Below are 21605 nucleotides of genomic sequence, written 5' to 3' on the forward strand. Positions count from 1 at the left end.
CTAGAATGAGAAAAAAGTAATGAAAGAAACCTTAGCCCAAATATCATAATTGGAATCCATTGACTCACCTCGTATGAGTCATATAATGTCACCGTATGAGTCATATGATGCTGGTAAAATACTTTCATCATATTCCTACATGATCTGGGCACCTCAATTGATCGAACCCGCGTATTTAAACTTCACATATAAGTCTAGGTTTCATCAGTAACGGGTACCTTAAATAAATTATTCTTTGTGCCAAGTGGGAATCGAACCTGAGATCTAAAGGTTATCAAGTGATTTTGTTACCACTAGACTAACTCCTTGTTGGTCAAACCTAACGATGAGAAACAAAACAATATATAGATTGAAAATTTGGAAATGGGAAATGATATATTCTTTTATAAATTACCCAAAAATCATTTCAAAACCATAAGGTTGTAACATATGTATTCCATTATTTTTTTCTTCTAATCATATCCCTTGATGTTGACACTTGTTATCATCTTATAATTAGAACAATTTTTATGTTATTTAGTTATAAAGATCAATCATTTTATTTATAAAATATGTTATTTATTACATACCCTGTTACCTAATATTTGTCATTCACGACATTAAAAGCAAAAACTCACAATTATTATAAAGATTACAACTTCACTTAGAACACAAATTTAAGGGAGTTTTCTCAAGAAAAAAAATTATTTTCTCTACTTCTATACTAATGTGTTACTATTATTACTTTTTGTAGGTATCACTTTTTTTATATTAATAAACCCTATCTAATGTAGTAGTGTATATTGTATTTGATAGTTTTCTCTATAAACAAGTTGTTACACCCATGGTCTATCGGTCCACTTTATTATCTTTAAAAAAAACAAAGCAGACTATCATAAGTAAGTGAAGTTGTAGCGCCCATGTCTACCGGTCCACCTTATTATCTTAAAAAATAAAACCAAGCAGGTTATCATAAGCAAGCAAAATTATTCATTAGGTTTCAACCATTTAGACTGACGTTCATCGGCACTACATTGATTTCAAACAAATAATCTATTCAATTATCAACTCCTCCCTCCTCCCACACATACACACACACATATATGATAGGTACGTCACAGGGAGGAAACATGCACCAATCGATTTTGGTCTTTTCAATTATCAACTCCCATGTGTTCCATTTTTTTTAAGTATGGAAGAAAATGAGAAAGGAATGACAAGGTATATTTTGCAAGTGAAGAGGAATAGTCACCGAGGGTGAATGGTGAGAACTCCCTGGTCACATGTATCGTTTTGGTATCAAAAGCGCATACCATATAAAATTCATGTTCGATAAGTCAATATCCTCACACATGAATCACAAGATATAGTTTTTTCACTTGCTTTTGACAAACATGTGATATGTAACCTTTATCCGTGTGACCATGTAATCACAGGACACCGGTTATAAAACACTATGATTCGAGTCTAGCTCGGGTACTTGGCTCATGAGTCATGAATAAAGAATGCTCACGCCACGGCTTTATGGACGAATCATCAAAATGGGCTGGGCTAGAAAGTAATTTGTCTAACAATATTGGGCTCCATGATTCATATGTCATGTTATCATTCTGTGAATCTGTGTCTGTCCACAATATCAAAACATTGGATCTTATAATTCATTTCCTACAATCATTTTTAGAATTCAAGCCTTATAAACAAAAGGATATACAAATTAATCACGTCCATCATCTTTTGTCGTACATTACATGGATACATACCTTAAAACTGTATAATGGAAATGTGATTATGTGAAGACCTTTGTTTGCGTAGAATCTTTAAAAATTCTTATGATCATGTGATCCGAATAGTAAATGTCTTCTTTCTCATATGGAGTAAATTTGTCTATAAATAAGTTTGGGTTGCAGTTTGATTTGGATGTTGTTAATGGGTTGATTGAAGTGTATTGTAAATGCGGGTATTTATGTTATGCCCGCAAACTGTTCGATAAAATGTCTAAACCAGACGTTGTTTCTTGGACGAACATGATTGCTGCGTATTCTAATGTTGGGTGGGTTATGGAATCACGAGTGTTGTTTGGTAGGAAGAAGTTGGCTGCTGTGGAACCTAATGAGTTCACTTGGAATGCTTTGATTACCGGGTATGGTAAAGCCGGAGATTGGGTTGGGGCGTTTAGTTCGTTTTCTAAAATGAGTAAAACTGGTTTGGTTCCTGATGCGGTTACTTGGAATGCTATGATTTCTGGCTTTGTACAAAGCCGATAGGTTAATAAAGGTGTGGAATTGTTTAAAGACATGTTGGTAGCTGGGGTGAGGCTTAATCTGGTTACCAGTACTGCTTTACTTCCTGCTATCGGATCCATGGGTTCTGTTGCTGAAGGGAGAGAAATTCATGGGCTAATCTTTAGAACAAATATGTATAACAACGTCTTTGTTGCTAGTGCACTTATCGACATGTACTCTAAATGTGGGTGTGTAAAACACGCAAGAGTCGTTTTTGACACCATGCCATCCAAGAACATTGCTTCATGGAAGGCCATGATTGGATGCTATGCGAAACATGGGATGGTTGATTCATCCGTTGAGCTTTTAGACAAAATGCAAGAGGAAAACATGCAGCCAAACCAAGTCACATTGACGTGTGTAAGAACACACGGGCATTATGCTTGTGTCATTGACGTTCTTTGTCGTTCTGGGGAAATTGAAGTATCATACAATTTAATACACGAGTTGGGTGCAAAAGTTACTGATTCGAAGGTCGGTGCCTTACTTAAACGGGTGTGTCGTTTACAATAGACTAGATTTGGCTGAAAAAATGGCTGATCTTGTGAAAACAGATTTAGAGACCAGTAGGATTCGTTACTTTGTCCAATATTTATGCTGGTAAAGGAGAGTGGGCAAAAGTCGAGAAGTTGAGAGAAGTTATGAAGTTGCAAAAGGTCCAAAAACAACCTGGATTTAGTTATGTATCAAACAATGTGTAATTTTTTTTCTTAATTGGATGTGGTTTTCACGTCTCTTGATCTTTCGTGTTTGTTATCCTACTATCAAATTTTGTTGTATAACACAAGTGCTTGCTAAGTTTTATAGATGAAAATCTCGAAATTTGATTTGAAATACTTTTATACTTCTACCTGTCTAAAAATGTAAACTAGAGTAACAGTTGATCGGGTAATCGCCTCTTTGGATATGGGCGGTCTAGGGTTGGGTTCTCTTTATCTTTAATATCTTTTTTGATTTCCAAATGGTGGTGGCGTTACCACAGGCCCTATGGGCTGCAACCATCACTGTTATCCACCACTCTATCCGAAATTGTTCCTCAATTCTTTTTTCGAATGGCTTGGTGGGAGCTTGGCAAAACATTGCCAAAATTAGTTCCCACCTTGAATCTCTTGATGTTGTTTTGCATAGCATGTTCACGAGTATAGTTGGAAAGGGGAGTTGTATTTGATTTTGGATTATCTCACCATCAAACTGGAAAAATTCAAACTGGAAAAATTCAAAGGATGCACCGTCAAGATTGTTGCACAGGAAGAGACCTTCACACACACACAATTGGAATAGAATTGAACCAGACCACCATCGACACCAGAAGAACTCTACCAATTCCAAGATATGTGTTGCTGTCAAAGATCCTCAAAGTCGCACTCTCAGAATCCAAAGACAACTAGTCTTGGGCTTTTAATACTCACATCCCTTTACCGTCAAGTCCATGAAAATTCGTCTCCAAAAAGCCACTCACGTGCTAAAAGATTGGCCTTTTCCCTGGAACAATATTACCCCTTTAAAGGTTAACATTCATGTCTGGAAACTTGAACAGAACCCGTTACCCACAAAGGATCTCCTTCTATAAAGAAATATCACTCTGGCATCCTCCACCTGCCTTTATGTAACAACCATGATGAATCATCTCACCACCTCTTCATTGAATGTGGCTTCGCCTCTGAAGTCCCTTATCTTACTCTGATGTAAGGTCCCTCAATTCAAACCTACGCAATTAGAGAACTTCTTGAACTCCACAAACGTCCATTTATCAATCCAAATAAAGCCAAACTCATCAATTTAGTATTTCTAGGTTATCTTTGGATAATATAGAAAGCCAGGAATGAAAGCATCTTCTCTAACAAGTCACCATCATGGAGCTTTGCTTTAAAGGAACTAAAGTCCACCACCTACCTACGGTTTACAAATAGACTTAAATCTCCCGATGTAGATTGGAACCACTGGTGTAGTTTTAATTTCTAATTCTAATTCTCCTCCTTGTACTTTTTTTCTGATCTAGCACCTTGCTAGTTTTGTTGTTGATTGGTAATAAAGCTTGACTGTTAAAAAAGAAAAAAAAAACAGTTGATCTAGGCCTGATCCAAGAAAGCTTATTGTTTCTATTTTTCCAAAACCACGAGTAGAAAAGTTATTCCAATGTGAAACTCGTACTGGCAGCCATATTTGTAACATTAATACACCAGATATGTCAAGTGGATTACTTTTGGAACATCAATGCATCTAAGAGAAATAAGACAAGCTGTGGTGTCTTTAGATATTTAAAAAAGATTAAAAACAACATTTTATAAACACAAATCAAATAGAAATAAAACAAGCGCGGGCAGTTGGGATGTTGAACAGATTATCATTTAGATGTTGATGATGAAGGTTGATGGTTGTTCAAGATAATGATGTTATTAGGTCCGCCACCGCCGCCGCCGGTATTAAGTGGGGTGGTTGTTGCAGTCGGTTTCCCAAGTAAACAGTGAATTTGCAAATTGACATGTTTTCGGCCAATACAACTACCTATAGAAGTGAGTTAAAAGCAAATTGCCGAGTCAGGGACTGCTAAAGAAGAGCTTACCTTAGACAAACTTAAGTAGCAGAAACCACTTTCAAGATGCTATTCGGAAACTTGGGCAGCTAAAGCATCTAAAAAAAACCTGCAATCGAAACTGAATTCACATTTCTCTCTATAAACTTAGTAAATGAGAGCTATTCATGATAGACCATGTGTCTCGAATTATGGGCATTGGAGGCACCCAGTTGAGTAATTACTGATCTCATAGATTTTCTTGAAAGCTTCCGAGAACGCTATTCTCATACAAAATTGTACAGATGATTAAATTAAACCTTATCTTATGCAGAAACTAAGTTAATGGATATATAGAATTGGCAAAGAGTTGGGAAGATTCAGTCATTCAACGGCTGACCAAAAAAGTCAAAATATTATCTTTTCATACACCAAGTGACCAAGATAATCTAAAACAATATACGAAATATGTTTAAATCTTCCAACAACAAATGTAGACCAAAGGACAAGATCCATTTTTACAACAAAAACAACTAACTAAGCTTCCTAATTACTGCTCCACACGATTACAAGATGCAACAAGTGTTTGGATTTTCTTTTGATAGACCCTGATCAAATGCAGGCACGCCATAGCTTGGCACAATCTTGGTGGGAACAGGATCCTCAAAAAGCACAATCTTCACACAATCATCAGCATGGTTTGCATCCACAACTGGCATTGTAGAACCAACCAAGGCATTAGAGCTTGTCTTTCCCTGTTTTATTGAATATGTTAGAATGGTAACCCCTATTATAAGATAAAGACAACTGCATAAAAATGTATTCGTTATGAAATTGATCTTGTTTTATATTCCATGTATCCAACTTTTAAAATTTTTATTACTTATGTTTCCATTCTTTCTATTTTCTAAATAAAGATATAGGTTTAGATAAAAGAAAAGGAAAATTACCTAAATAAACAAAATAAGGTCACTTTACAAATTAGACATGCTTTTCAAAAATTTCCAATCTACACAAAAGACCCGTGTGATATTCGTAGAAAACTCATGGATGATAAAACCACCATAAAAAACTACATTTGTCTTCTCCCCTGTTCTTCTATTTTCTTTGACTTCCATTATCAATGTTTCCCCAAAACAAATCAAAAATCCCCAAATTAAACCACCTTTTCCCTTTTTCACTTTCACCCAGATCACCTCCACCTTTAAATAAACAATAGCCTTTATAAGTTTGAGTTAATATATTTTTCTTGTTATATAAAAAAGTGGTGCAAGGCTAAAACTAATTCTTGAATTCCCATCATTTAGTTTCTCATCATCTTTTATTCATAGGATAACACAAGAGCAGCAAGTAATATCACAGACAAAAGTGAACAAGAAATCAGCAAATCATGAAGGATCAAGGAGTAAATCCAAATACAGATAACATAATCACAATAGTGGCAGGACCTATTCACCCAAACAGGGCAGTGACACTATACAAGCAACATATACAATTAACAATATACTACTAGTATTACAATTCACTTTAAACAAAACTTTGCACCAAAAAATAACTACAATTTAGATCAAATTCACAGTACATCTTTCAATCACAAAGATCAAAATTTCTAACCCAAAGTGCAAAAAGTGAACCAGTAAAGAGTCGAAGTTTCAGACTCCGTGACCCCATCTCGTGTTATCACCATATCTCCCACAAACAATACATTCCACCAAAACACCACCTCCTACATACTCGAAGCTTCGATAAATTAGAGTTTCCTTGTTCATATAGGTTTATGGGTATTCCTGAATTTATTGTCTTATATTCATTATATCCGACGTCAAGCCCAAGAATTTTGCCTTGTTTTGGGACCTTCGACACGATATTAAACATGTCCCGAGCTTTCAAGAGAATCATCTGTATTTAACAAAATCATAAACTAATAAAAAAATGCTAAATCTGTCTTTACCAAGTTCAAAACTGCTTTGTTTTCTTCTCCAAAAGTGAATTACATATTACCAAGGCATCAAAACTAGGCACAATAGTTGTGGTTAGGCTCCCTATATATCTCTTAATCCAGAGGGAGGTATGAGATACTCGGCGACAAATTTTTACTTGTCACTTTCCTCATCTAAATTCATTGCATCCAAATAATCCTGTAAAAAAACATAAAATAAAACTATAAAATTTAAACAATAAGATAAGAAAGAAATACAATTAGAGATATGATTAAACCTGGAGTATTCCAGCAAACTCATCCCTAATAGCTTTATCAACTTTAACCGGGAACTGCAGCTCTTTGATAAGAAGAGCAACACTCTGTTTCAAAATTGAAAACATTAAAAATCGATTTCAACTAAGATATAAAAAAAAAGATATATATGAAAATCATAGTGCGCACCCGTGAAGTAAAGGACTCGTCCAGCTTTGTGAAGGATTTCTTGATAGCTCGTTCAGAAAGGAGTAAGAATATATAAATATATAAAGGTTTATAACATTAAAAAGTAAGATTTACCCCGGTCGTTGGCTTCCCGTGGTAAATCGACCATCCGACAACTGTTGTCGAATGCAACCTGCACACAAATTTAACTCAATATGTTTACAAAGGTTTATTGCACCTTTTTAAAAGTAAATGATATACAAATTTAACAAAAGTTGACATTTATGTTTGTATATAAAGTTTAGTTGAACTGAGAGTCCTATACAATATGCAATGAAAGCGGTAAGGCAAGAATTACATGCAACGTTAGGTCAACATTATGTCACTTGAGGGCTATCCATCTAATCTATTTTACAAATGGCTATATTTCAAGCTATCCATCTAATCTATCTATGGGAATAAATAATGGTTATTCGAGCTACCCATTATTTGACATTTGACTCACTATCCTAAGTTTATGTTTTCTGCAATTAGGAGAATCATCAACAGCCTTAGTTTTCATTTGAAAAGATCCACCCTAAATGGAGTATTTGGGCAGCTGACTACTTAAATTATTTATGTGGTGCTTATTTGATAATTTCTTGTCACATTATTAGACTTTTAATATCCCTAAATAGCAATGTATACTCAAAACTGACATTGTAGATTCTAATTTATACATCGAACACAGTTGACTAATAATTAGTGTCTTCAATTTCACATCTATAATTAACAATCTTACTTTAAAACCTATATAAGTAGGTAACTTAAAATATTGAGTATTATAAATGATCATGATCGAGTTTATAACAATGTTTTTTGCATTAAGAGTTACCTGGAAAAATTGTATATTATGAAAGTAGTCTAAACCACATTAATCAAAGCCTCTCCAACTCCTGGAGAAAAAAACGGCATGGTGTGCGTGAAATCTGTTTGTTGTTGTCGCTTGTTTGTGTAATTGAGTTGGTGAGGGTTTTAAGTTTCGACCAGAAGCACAATGTTACCGAGGGTCTGACCGGAATTTTTAAGAAATCCGGTTTGAAAGCTACCGGCCGGATCTATAAAAGTGAACTGTATCAAACCGGGGTGAATGGAACGAATCGGACCATTTTAAAACCGGTCAAACGGTGAAAAATTTGCCGTTTAACCAGATCGAATGGCTGTTGGAAGGTGGATCTGAACTCTGAAGGGCGGTGGTAGATTTGAAAGGACGGTGGATCTGAAAGTCTTGAAAGACTAATAAGTTATTAACACGGTGGTGGTGATTTTTTTTTTCCGTTGAAGATAAGGCTGGGGGGAGGGCTTGCCCACTCCTCCCCTCCCTTCCCCGATTGCTAGGAGCACCTCGCCACCCCTTCCCTCCCCTCCCCACCATTTTCTATTTAATTTAATTTCTATTTATTTTTAAAACTAAAACATTTTATTTAATAAATTAAAACTAATACAACTTAAAACACAATTAAAACACATAATTTTATTCTAACACACAGAAACAAGTAAAACATACAACTAAGGCGCCGACCATCCGTACTGCTCACAAAGGGCGCGTTTCTGCGCCAAAACCATCTCCAACATTGGCCCGCTGAGGTGATCGTGTGGCCTAATCACGAAGTCCATATCATTCTGTCGCTGCTGACTCTGGACCATCCGTGTCATCTCCTCCTCCCGTTTCTTCCTAGCCTCCTCCGCCGCCATATATCTATCCATCATCGCCTTCTGCATCTGCATCTTCTCCTCCTGAGCTCGTTTTTAATCCTCATTGTCGCATTTCAACTCCGCGACCATCTTCAATAACTCCTCAGATGTAGTAGAGGCGGAAGGAGCAGCCTGCTTACCCTTAGCTTTACGGCGGGGTGGCACGGGTCTAGCATGATGTACTGGTGCATTATCCATGTCGTTCCCTCCCTCCTCTTCTTGCTCCAAGTGGTCCTCATTCAAGTCAATATGGACCGACGCCTCCCCTGATGAACGTACATGGACAGACCCTTCCGTTCTTGCCCTTTTGTTACCCGACTCCTCACAAATCCCCTCCAAAGTAAGAACCTCCGACCATTTCGGTCCTCTCCTCAAAACCTGCCACGCCTCTACATGCCGAAACCCAGACTTGTTATTGTATTTCCGCATATATAATGCCACGGCCGACTTAAACACATCCTCGTCACTTTGGCCACTCAACATCTTACTTTTCTTCACATTGTACATACCACAAAAACCCGACACCTTATGCTTCAAATCCTTCCATTTCGACCGACACATTTCTGGGGTACGTCCCGACTCACGGTTCAAGTGTGAGTCCAACTGAAACTTCACCTTCTTCCAAAACGAACCCGTCGTTTGGGCGTTTCCGATGTATGGATCCTCGGAAACGTTTAACCAAGCTTTTGCCAAACACGCCTCTTCATCCTTCCCCCAATTTCGACACTCTCTTTTACCTTTAACCGAGACTTGGGTCTCGGGTATTGCTTCCACCTCTTCTTCCTCGACCTCTTCTTCTTCTTCTTCTTCTTCTTGAACCTGTTGACTCGCGAAGTGTGATGATGAACCACCCGCAAAACCCGAAAACCCGGGTTGAGTTTCATTCGCAAAACCCGAAAACCCGGTTCGGTTGGACACTTGACGGGATAGATTCGAAAAACAATGGATCCATACTATTCAAGAAATCTTCAACACGTTGTGGCCTATACACATCTTCGGCCGTATTTTTTTGCGAAGGAGGAGGTGGCATAATATCGCGATTGTTTGGCGGTGTTGGGTTTCTGCGTTTTTTTGGTAGATTTGAGTAACTGGGTTCTTTTGGTTTCTTCCCCGTATTCATTTTTGTGGGTTTAGATGGATGATTTGATTGAAAAAAAAAATAAAGGAAAAAAGAAAGGAGCAACAGGGCGTCGGCCAAAAAAAAGGAGAAAAGTGAAGAAGAAAAGAGAAAGAGAAGAGAAAGAGATAAATTTTTTTTTTGTTTCAACCGTTGCATGTGGGACCCACGGTTTTTTTTTTTTTGTAATGTTCAAAAACTTGGGCACCCAAACCGGTACCACTGTGCCCAGACTCCTCCCCACCCAACTGGTATCGGGGGGTCGGGGCGGTGTGCCATCCGGTACCGGTCCGGTGCCTACTTCACTTCGTCCAGCCTAAGGAAAGATGGGCACTGTCTTCTTGAGTTTAAATTGTAAGCGAAAAGAAAGCAAATGAAGGGAAAATTATAAAATATGGGTTTTTGAGTGTTTTTCTACTAAAGAAAAGAAATGAAGAGAAAGGGAGTGGATGGGTCTTTCCAATACATTTTGCTTTACTCCCTTCGTCCCAATTTAATTGTCCACGTTTGACTGTCAAAGTCTTTCTATCACAACTTTGACCATTAATATTATCGTTTGTGTTTTATAATACGTGACGAAAGGTATATCATTATAAAATACATTGAAAACTTAAAAATCGATTCTCATATATTACATCAAGTATTACATAACACAAATAAAATTCTATACGGTCAAAGTTAACCATGAAAGATCACAAATGTCAAACTATGACATTTAAATTGGGACGGAAGGAATAATAATTTTCTGCCCACTTTGACCAGATTTGAAAATAAGACAAGTGAACACACTAAACAATTACTAACGGCCTCCTGCTATCGAAGTAACTCAAAATAACACAAATAGGGAAGGAGAAAACTCTACTGCTACTTTATTAGCCTTTCAATGTTAAACGAAAATGAAGTGATGGTTGGTAGCTTAAAAAACTTAAAAAGTTAATAGGTATTCCACCATTGATAAAGCTGCTATGTAATGTAACTATTAAAGCTTTATTATTGTTGCTTTAAAAATCTTGTAACATCTTTGTTTAACGTATCATTGAACCAATCAAACAAATCTCGAGCTATCAAAACTGGGATTATAGTTGCTTAAAAGGGTATACGATGAAACCTCTGTAAATTAATAATGTTGGGACCGACATATTTTATCAATTTAATTAACAAAATTTTTATATAGATAAATTAAGATTTAAAGAGGTTTTATGATGTAAATTTGGAGAAGACATTTGTGAGTATAAGACCTTGACTACGGATATGCATCATCAACACAAAATAAATATGAATCACTTGCTAGATTATGTTAGTGAAAATAATGAATGTTATGAGATTTAAAGCATTGAATAAATTGTGACGGATACCATTCAAAATCCGAATGATGACGAAGTTGAGGATTATTTAAGGATAAAACTATTCACAACTTCTTGTTCAACTTTTTTATTCTTTTTTTTAATTAATTCAATCCATAAAAAAATTTTAAAAAATAAATAAATGAAAAAATTTCTAACCCGAATTAGTGCGTTATACATGTATGGGTACGGTACGAGTTTCGCCCTTAAGGATATTAATAAGGGATAGCTGGTGGGAGTGATAGTTCATAGAGGGTGATAGGTCATAGGGCTGATCGGTGATGAGGTGATCTATCTAATGGGCTTCGCCCTTAGCTATTATGGTTCCGCCATAAGCCGAGAAGCTTCGCCTATAGCTTACGGGCTACGTCATTTGGAAAAACAAAATATTTTTAAAACTTTTTTAAAATTTTTATATGGAATAAGTTGATTAAAGAAAGAATGAAAAAAGTGAAAAAAAATTATAAAACAAGTTAAAAAAAAATAAAAAACCAATCTTTTCTCTCTACTCTCCTTAAAGTACCTTCTCATTTGATCTCTATCTTATATATATATATATATACTAGACTTTTGTTATTTCGAGAATCATTTTTTATAAGAACTATGAGAACTCAAATTATGTATCGAATTATATGTTTTTTTTTCATTCATATTTGAAATGATATAAAAAAATATATTGTAAAAAAAAATTTATAAAAAAATCTTCAAAATAGCCTTTGTAAACTTATAAAAATTATGTTCACGTTTATATTTTTTTTTCTTTTTCATATTTATCTTTCTGTTCTGTTTTTAAAAATAAATTCAACATAGCCACATAAGTGGCCTCCCATGAATCCATCCTATCCACCTAACTTATAGCTGCACCATCTATATGAAAACTGACAGTACTATGCATACATCAATGTAGCCTAACTGCCGGCATTTAATAAAAGAAGTATGTTTTTTTGTTTATTTAAAAAGCAATAATATAAATGGTTTAGTTTGTGTTTTTATATCATCAACAACAACGGGTAGATAGAGGGAGAAACAAAAAATGAATTATGAGGTTTGGTCTTGGCGAAACAGTCGTAGGGCTAGGAATGTGCATGATTTGGTTTGGATGGTTTTAACTTAAAATCTAAATCAAACCTAGATTAATCGTTTAATATTTTTTGAACCAAACTGACCAGATTATTTGCTAAACCAAACCAACAAAAACCATTTAAGCCGGTTCGATTTGGTCGGTTAGCCTTTTAATATAAACAAATAAAATTATGTAGTTATAGCTAGAATACTAAGGAATAATAAATTATATGTTTCATATGTCACAACTATTAAGTATTAATATTTATACTAGTAAGATATAAAAACGATACTATTATATAATTAATATGATGACATAAATAAAAATATAACAATATGTTTGTAATAATATATGTTAACCTAATGGTCTCGTTTGGTTTTAATGGGTTGTTTAATCTCTTAAACTGCAAACTAAACCATATGAACGGTTTATGAGGAAAAACAAATTATTGATCTAAACTTTTTATGTCAAACTGACCAAACCATACAATTGGTCTGATTTAATTGGTTTTAGCCAAATCATCCATATCCCTACATAGAGGCTTCCAAAAATATGGGTTGCAATTTTTGTGAGTAAAATGTATATACCCCTTGGAAACAAAATATGTAAAAGCACGTTTTATGTCATTTTTTTTTTTTGACTTTTGTGTAATAATACCCATGTTCCGTCGTTGGGTATTATTAGGTATCACCGATCACAACCAAACTCAACATTATTATAAAAAAAACTGATTTATTTCTCTTACATTTATCCAACCCATCTAATACGATTACTAATTCTTACAATCCCATTAACAACCCAACAAAACTATTCTTTTCAATTATATAAGCTTGTTATTAATATTTCTTTATTTAAAGTTAATTTAATATATAATAAATACTATTTTAACTCAAATATTAAGTCTGGGAAAAAATCATTAAAGATAATCTTTTTACTTGAAATTCCTAATAAGGGAAACCTATTTGGTTTTCATCTATTAAAATGATTTTGTTTATGACAAATTTTTAATAAAAATAATATCGTTAGTTTTTACTGTTATACCTTCGTTAAATGTCACGTAACTCGTCACGTAATTAAAATAAGCTAGTATGTCATCTCGCTGTCTCTGTGCCGCTCTCATTATACATGGTACGTCATCTCAATATTTCACATAATTAGTTATACGAGTTTAATGAATATTTATAGTATTAGTATTTTGTTCACAAATGTTTTAAAGGGATTCCTAAACCAATCATTTGGAGAGATTTCTAAATGACTAATAGACACAAAATAATACTCGGTACTGATGTTGGTTGTATTACTAGGCTCCTTTGCTTTTTGACGAAACTGATCAAAGAAACACAATTATGATGTTATGTGAAATGAACCGAATGTTTGTTTTGGACTTAATAAATTAAATCGTGACTTGATCAAAAATACTTAATTATTAAGTCATTAAAAATGTTTGTATTTTTGACTTAATAAACAAAAAACAATTGTATTGACTTAATTATTACAAACATTACTTATTTATTCAGTCACTTAATCAATTTATTCATTTAATTGTTAAAAAAACAAACAGGCCCTTAGTGTACTAAATTTGTGAAGATTTAAAAATACAATTAAAATACTTAGCCGCCAGCTTGATCGATCATTACACGAAAAGAAATAGAAAATCACAATAATCGATATACTGTATACTTTCCTTGATGATTTGGTATCAATACTTGGTACGTAACATTGGAATCACGTCATATTTTTCCATGACGTGGTAAATTGACGTGACATTTAACGGAAGTTTGACGCTAAAAACTAACGATATTATTTTTATTGAAAATTTTTTAAAAACGAAATCCTTTTAATAGACGAAAACTAAATAGGTTTCCCTTAATAAAAACTTGAGTAAAAATGTTAACTTTTTATAGATTTTTCCCTTAAGTTATCAATCATCAGTCTGTGTCACATATTTAAACATTTTTTTTTTTTTATTATGAATTTTGGATTTATCTTAGTTATATATAAATTGGATAAAAAATAAATAAAACATATAAAAACATAATATTGATGATAAAAGAAACTCACAAAATAAAAGAAAGAAAACAAATAAAGATAAAACACAAAACTCATGAATTGTTGCAACTTTGAATTAATTTTTGGTCCACAAATATCAGTCGGCTAATCGACTAAGTCGATCGGTCACTGTTTGCACTGCTTAATATATGTTTTTTACTTTAAGTCCGACCGACCGAACAATATAACACCCGATGGGAATGGTCTTATGACTATGGTGGACGGTGGTGGTACAATAAATGAGAGGAATGAAAAGAAACAAGAATCACACAAGACATGGTTGATGTTAACACTTTGTGTTATGGCATGGCAATGGACAACCTCTGATTTTACCAATCCCTACAACTCAACAAACAGAAGTCATTTTAATATATTAGGCAAGTGTTTCTTTCTTATTCCAGCCACAAAGGTATATATGTATTTCCATTTATTTTTTCTATAGTAATAAAACATACAAGTACTATTTACTTTTAGTTGAGTATTAATCAGTGTGGTTTTTCTTAGATCAGTATATATGTATATCGAATTGGTATTGAATTTTAGAAAGAAAAAAAAAATAGTCAATCATCATTATATAAGAGATAGAGGGACAGATCACCCAGAGTGTCATATTAGTTTTTATCATTTCATCAATTTTAGACAGTTTTGAATGCAGAACGCTATATTTTCATTTTTTAAGTATTTAATATATCACATATATTATTTTTTAACAATTTTTTTATTGAATAGTGCATTAATAAAATGATATTATTAATAATACAAACAAGGCATTAATAATAAAAAGTAAAATACATTATAATAAACTAAAAAATGACTTATTAATAGAGGGGAAAGTATATGAATCGATACTAATGTATGGTAGAATGGCGTATCGTGTCCATTACTACATAAATTTTCAATGGCAAGGTTACATGTAACTCTAAAATATCTATTAATAACTTATCTTCTTTCGTAAAATAATTACTACACTTACTTCATTGCATACGTATACAATTAAATGTTATATCGATTTATGTTATATTACTGAAGTGCATCCACAGAAATAAATAAAGGTCTATATTTAACATCTTAATAAATAAAGATCTCCATGTGATAACTTCATTGCATTCATACGAAAAAAAAGAGAGATCACTTCCTTTCATTGCTTTTTTAATGGTGATGTTTTTTGGTGCCCTTAGATATCTTTTGCGGTTAAAATTTGTTCAAAACTAAAGATTTTTTGATGCATGCCCTTACCCAAGGGCATGCCCTTAGGTGCCCTTACTTATAATTTTTTTTGTTTTTAGTGGAGTTAAAGGATATGTAAGGATGTTTGTATGTTTGAAAATAAAATTATAGGATTTTAAGGATTTATAAAGACGTGTAAGAATTTGTAAGGATATGATGTGGCAGCTCGAGAACGCTATCTTTCTCTCTCTCTCTTCCTCCTCATCATAATCTTCTTCTTTCCTGATCTCTCTTTTTCTCCTCCTAGCCCATAGATTAAACAATAACTTTTAACCAAAAATATGTAAATAGGAGCTTCTTTCTCTTTCTTGTGTGGATGGGTCCGGGAGATTATAACTGATGCTACTACATTATTGGTAATTGCCTTATGTACATTTCTTGAATTGGTTTGTGTTTAAATAATTTGTGGAAAAATAGGGATAATTATTGATCTAGAAGAATTATGTTTTGAGAGATACGAGAGCAAATACCCGCGCGTTGCGGCGGTGAGATGATGGGGTGATAGGTCATAGAGTGTGATAACCAAATGTCTTAGCCGTACGGGCTCCGCCCTCGGATTTAAAAATTCGTCGAAAGTATATCGAATGACATCTCTAATGAAAGAGCATGAAATTTTAATAACACCTATATAATTTTTATAATTCATCGATATACGGTTTTTGAGATAAAAGATTTTGAATAAATTGGAGGAATAAATGATTTATGCAGGAGAGAGAAAACAAATGATTGATTAAAATTTGAGGAGAGAGAAAGAGTGTTAGATAAATATAGAATTGAAATATGGACATTTTAAGAAAATAAATATTGAAACTTAAAATGTAAATAGGAAAAATTTGTTTTATAATATAATATCCTTGAACAAAGTAAACCGATCTTTAATTTCATTCTAACAAAAAAGCTTAATGATGTTATGATAGCATGTTTTTTGTTTGATTATCTTTGATATTTATCTCACCTAATATGTGATTTATTATTTTCCGTTTTACCGCATGAGAATGGATGCATGTTCTATGAAGCTTCGGTTGAATCAATGGCTAGCTGCCTCCAGGTTAGCACAATTTTATGTCTTGATAAATTGTTTCTTTATTCAATATATCATTATATTTCAAAATTTTTAATCAGCCAATATTTGCATCAATATCAACACTCTTATCAGTTTAATTGGTATACTAGAGCCTTAAACATCAAATGAAATCAATCTTCAAAATCTATATTACAAACATGGTGATCATGTAAATATTAATGGAAAAAATGATCAAAAGACAATATTGTTGAAACCACGTTAGTGTGACCGTCACTGATCATGTATTATTCCTGATATGATAATTGACAATAATAAAATCCCTATGTCTAGGTAAATATATGATGAGCGTATTTACTCTTAGAGACGTAGAATAGGGTTTCCCATTAGATGATTGCAAATAAGAGGACTAATGGTATACACATTAAACACCACAATGGTTGAATGTGTAATTACTAAAGGGTGGTAAGTGTAATTACTCTCATTATAAATAGAGGGTAATTAACCCTAAGTTAAGGTTAATCACACACACATAATCCCACACAAATTCGTGTGTTTACTCCTCTGAAATTCGTGCATAACATCACAGGCGAATTACCCATCTCATCCTAACTCAATCACCTTGTTTTGGGAACCCGAAATCAATAGCAATTATGTTTTATGTTCTTACATGTTCCACAGGACGATTGAGGATGTTTTATCACTCGAATCGAATCATGTTTATTCCAACAAATATGACATACAAATTCTCAAAGTTAACGACAAATCTATGTTATCAAAACAGAACTTACCCAATTAAAAGCATACTATGAGCTAAATGTAGCATTTATGATGTATAAATATAGTGATTACTTGTGAATATCCATATAGTGAATGCAGAAACCAAGCATAGAAGGTTATTTCTGTAACACAGGGATCAAGATGAGCAAAGTGGAAAATCCATTTGTGAAAAGTAAGCATGTTTGATTGTTGTTCACTCTCTCATATAACTGTACTTCTTGACATATTCTTCTTAAAATTTTTTTAATAAGGGCGTTTGACAGTCCACGAATGCACAACTTGTATTATAATTAACTAGGCAAGAATGTAAATAAGCAAGTAAATAAACAAGAACAATAACAAGTTCAAGAGTAACAAATCTATGCAAGTATAATCATATGTATCATTGACTAAACGATGAATACATGACTGAGATTACAAACTTGACTTATAAGAAATACAAATGAACAATGTTAATTGCTAAGTCTAGACACACTAAAAACTTGAACAATTACAATTTAAAGTGACACACACTTTTTCAAGGTGACTAACACGCTTGAAACAATGCGGTTGTGTTGTCTTTTATAGAGAGAAATTAGGGCAACACAGCCTTCCTTTGATAGCGACTTGATGGTGGTTGTCGATGTCTTATTGGCTTATCGTACTTGTATCTAGGAGCCTTTGTCTTCTTTACCAAAACGGGTATAAGAGAAAAAACTCTTGTTTTGGTCCCAACTGTATCTTTGCCATACAAGACAAATTACAGTTGGTTGAACCACCATGTGAATCTAGCATCACCCGCAGCGAAGCGCGGGTGAACCCATTAGTTTACGAACAAAACAAAGATTTATCCAATCAAATTATTTACCTGCGCAATGCGGCGACGATGACGGTGGTGACGATTTGTAGAGATATTTTATAATATAATGGTCTATTGTAGAGATATTTTATAATATAATGGTCTAATGGTGTAATTTAATATTAAGAGTATATGATGATTTAATTCATTAATGGTATTTTGGTCAATTCACATGTCTCATTTAAGTAAACTTTCAACGTAGCGGTTATAATTTTTAAATAGTAATACAGATAAGTTACTCAAATCTTTTCCAAGTTTAAATATTATTGAATATATACGGAGTACATTTTCATCAGAAACATTCGAAACCTAATTACTAGTAGTATGTTAACGTGAGAGATGGCAGCTAGAAGCAGAATTCATGCGTTGATCATCAAATCTTTTCCAAGTTTAAATATTATTGAATATTACTGTATAATTTATATGTGTGAATGACAAATTAACTTACATGTTAATAATTTTCTTGAACTTGATTAAGTTGACTATACATGTAAAAATCTAAATAATATTTTTTTTTCTTTTCAAAATCAAACGATGACCATAGAAAATTTCATAAACCCCAAAATAGTTTATTAATATTAGTATTTATATTTGATGAGAAATTATTAAAATATCTTTGCCATATATAGAATTTTTGGAATTCATTAAATATGTTTAAATAAGATAATTATTATAAAAATTTATAAAAATGACACATGGGATAAAAGCTTATGTGTTAATTTTTAAAAATAGCTTTAAATTGAAACGGGTTTTAAAATGATAGGATAAATACTCGTTTAATATATATATATATTTTAGGTAAAATAAAACAAGTATTAATGTAAAACAAATATAACAATAGGTTTCTCTTCACTGAAAATCACTATGCATCATTAAAATCATCGTGTATCAATTGTTTCGTGAATCTTCGTGTATCAATTTAACCATGATCTAATGGTCAAAATCTTGTCTTATTTGTTTTACTTTAATACTTTTTTTTACAATACTGTAACACCCGTCATTTAAAAACCTGGATTTTCAAAAACTTTCGCCTAACGACATTTAATAACAGCGGAAAAGGATCTCATACAAAGCTACCCATCCGTAATCGGATGAAACATTTGAAAACATTTGGTGTTACTATATGCATCATCGAAATAATAAAAGAAAATCCAAGTCTTGGCACCAACATTAACACCAAGCATTATTACATAGTCTTTAATCATAATATCGTAAATGAAGTAGCCAAACAAAAGGCTAAGGGTAGCTTAAGCATCAAGAACAAATGCTATCGTCTTTAATGTCTCTACCCATGCTCGCCAAGCTATCCTTTCTTTAGCTCCAAACTCGTCTAATCTGATGGCACAACATTTTCAAAGAGCAAGTGTTAGCTAATAAATTAGCTAACTAAGAATAACATATTTGAAAACATTTGCCGATTAGATATATTAACAAAATCATATCATCATTATATGTTAATATCACATGAGCATCATAAACATCATAAACATAAGAAACATCATAAACATCGTAAGCGTCATATAGCATAACACATTAGGAACATCATAATCGTAAGTGTGCCTATCATCATAAAGCTTTACCTTTCATCTTTCTTTACTTTTTTTATATCTTTACTTTTTTTTTGCCTAGACGTAGGCTATGTGACATAAGCCACACATACTTAGGGATGTGGGGTTGTGTGTAGGCGGTCATAGACCATACAGGGAGTCCTCACACCCGACATGATGAGTAACCAATAAGGGGTCCATCGGCGTCGTTAAGGAAAGACAAAGTCATTTCCAACTGAATAAACCGTTTATGCCTTTACGCATTGGTGGTTAGTTACTCCACCCGGAATAAACAAACATAACTATGCCACAAGGAGCAACTCAAGTGACCACGTATGCACTAGCTTTACAACTAGCATGGGTTAAGCTTAACACAACTTTACATATGCTCGAGACTTCTTTATTACATTAGTTTAGGCTATACTTTCACCTAAACTAATCACTTCTTTATTACATTACTTTATGATAAAAAAAATTTCCATTCAAATCTGGCCAGAAAGATTTTAGAAGAAAAAGTCCTAACTTTTCCTTCCTTACACTTTCTTTTTCATCAAAAAAAAATCTCAAGAATACAAAACTTATAAAATTCTTTATCTTTTCTTTTCCTTAAAAAAACAAAAAAACTTAAGAATGCAGCCTATGGTTTTTTCCAAATAGCAACCATGCATTGATGGAGCTTGGTTTTGTAAATTAATTGTTAATGTACTTTTTTGATACATAAAGTTTTGAATAGGGGCAGTTAAAATTGCTTTACTACGGTTGTATTCAAATTAAAATTTGAGATTGGAGGGTTTTCATATATAAAAAGGTTTATATGTAAATTTCGTGAATTTACTTTGTGTACAACTTTAATTGTAACAATTACTGATGTTTACTCACGGTTTTTGCACGAGTTGGTGAAATAATCATTTCAAGGTGCTATAACATACGTTGAACTATTTTGAAGAATTTGGGTTTTTTGTGTGTGATTGTTTTGGGTTGAAAGATGGACTTTTTTTTTATAGGGTGATGATGTATGCATAGTTTAACTTGACAAATGGTTTCCTTTATTATGTATTTTTAGTGCACAAATTTATATATATATTAAAAACAAGGTTACGGAAATACGTGTAAAGAATAGTAACATGTCGTTTTATTTCTTTGGGCCCATTTTTATTTTTTTAATGGACCGCTTTATTTTCTTTTGGACCCATCTTATATTCTTATTTTGTACTTGACAAATTATGTTTTGATATTAATATATATATTAAAAACAAAGTTACGGAAATGCGTGTAAAGAATGGTAACGGGCCGTTTTATTTTTTGGGCCCATTTTTATTTTTTAGTGGGCCGCTTTATTTTCTTTTTGACTCATCTTATATTCTTAATTTTGGGCTTGACAAATTATGTTTTGATATTTTAAATTGCTTCCAATTTGTTTACAAAAGATCACTTATTTTAATTGCATATTACTATTTTTTAAGTTTTTAACATTTTTAAAATTATCTCATCTTAGTACAAGTGAACTATTACATAGTATATATACACATAACAATAGGGTGTATGTTTTGGATACATACACCTAACCATCTCTGAAAAATTTGATTGTTATACTTATTAGTTTCAATGTTATTTCGGTTGATGTTTTATTATTATGGATTATTTTTTTTTTAACTTTCTATTTTCAATGATTTAAGAAATTAGCTTTAGTTATGTTTTTATTATTAATTTGTTTTTTATTTTAAATATTCTACTTTTATACATATTATCTT

The 21605-nt window shown here is 32.9% G+C and overlaps 3 protein-coding genes and 1 long non-coding RNA gene across 4 annotated transcripts; 2 read left to right on the forward strand and 2 right to left on the reverse strand.

Moving 5' to 3' along the window:
• The first annotated feature begins 1832 nt into the window (after positions 1 to 1832).
• LOC122601844 (pentatricopeptide repeat-containing protein At1g19720-like) lies at positions 1833 to 2243 on the forward strand. Its single transcript, XM_043774578.1, has one exon. The coding sequence runs from the start codon at positions 1833 to 1835 to the stop codon at positions 2241 to 2243; it is 411 nt and encodes a 136-aa protein (XP_043630513.1).
• A 30-nt stretch (positions 2244 to 2273) lies between these two features.
• On the forward strand, positions 2274 to 2774 carry LOC122601845 (pentatricopeptide repeat-containing protein At3g21470-like). Its single transcript, XM_043774579.1, has one exon. It carries the CDS (start codon positions 2274 to 2276, stop codon positions 2772 to 2774), a length of 501 nt encoding a protein of 166 aa, XP_043630514.1.
• Positions 2775 to 6142: 3368 nt separating this feature from the next.
• Positions 6143 to 7558, reverse strand: LOC122602191. Its single transcript, XR_006324175.1, has 4 exons — positions 7157 to 7558; positions 6991 to 7074; positions 6775 to 6911; positions 6143 to 6672 (listed from the first exon to the last, which is right to left on the reverse strand). It is a non-coding gene; the product is annotated as an uncharacterized LOC122602191 (long non-coding RNA).
• A 1365-nt stretch (positions 7559 to 8923) lies between these two features.
• LOC122601846 (glutathione S-transferase T3-like) lies at positions 8924 to 9989 on the reverse strand. The gene is made up of 2 exons (XM_043774581.1): positions 9771 to 9989; positions 8924 to 9688 (listed from the first exon to the last, which is right to left on the reverse strand). Exons 1-2 carry the CDS (start codon positions 9987 to 9989, stop codon positions 8924 to 8926), a joined length of 984 nt encoding a protein of 327 aa, XP_043630516.1.
• Between the last annotated feature and the right edge of the window lie 11616 nt (positions 9990 to 21605).

The sequence above is a fragment of the Erigeron canadensis genome, chromosome 5 (assembly GCF_010389155.1).
Source record: "Erigeron canadensis isolate Cc75 chromosome 5, C_canadensis_v1, whole genome shotgun sequence".
Taxonomy (NCBI): domain Eukaryota; kingdom Viridiplantae; phylum Streptophyta; class Magnoliopsida; order Asterales; family Asteraceae; genus Erigeron; species Erigeron canadensis.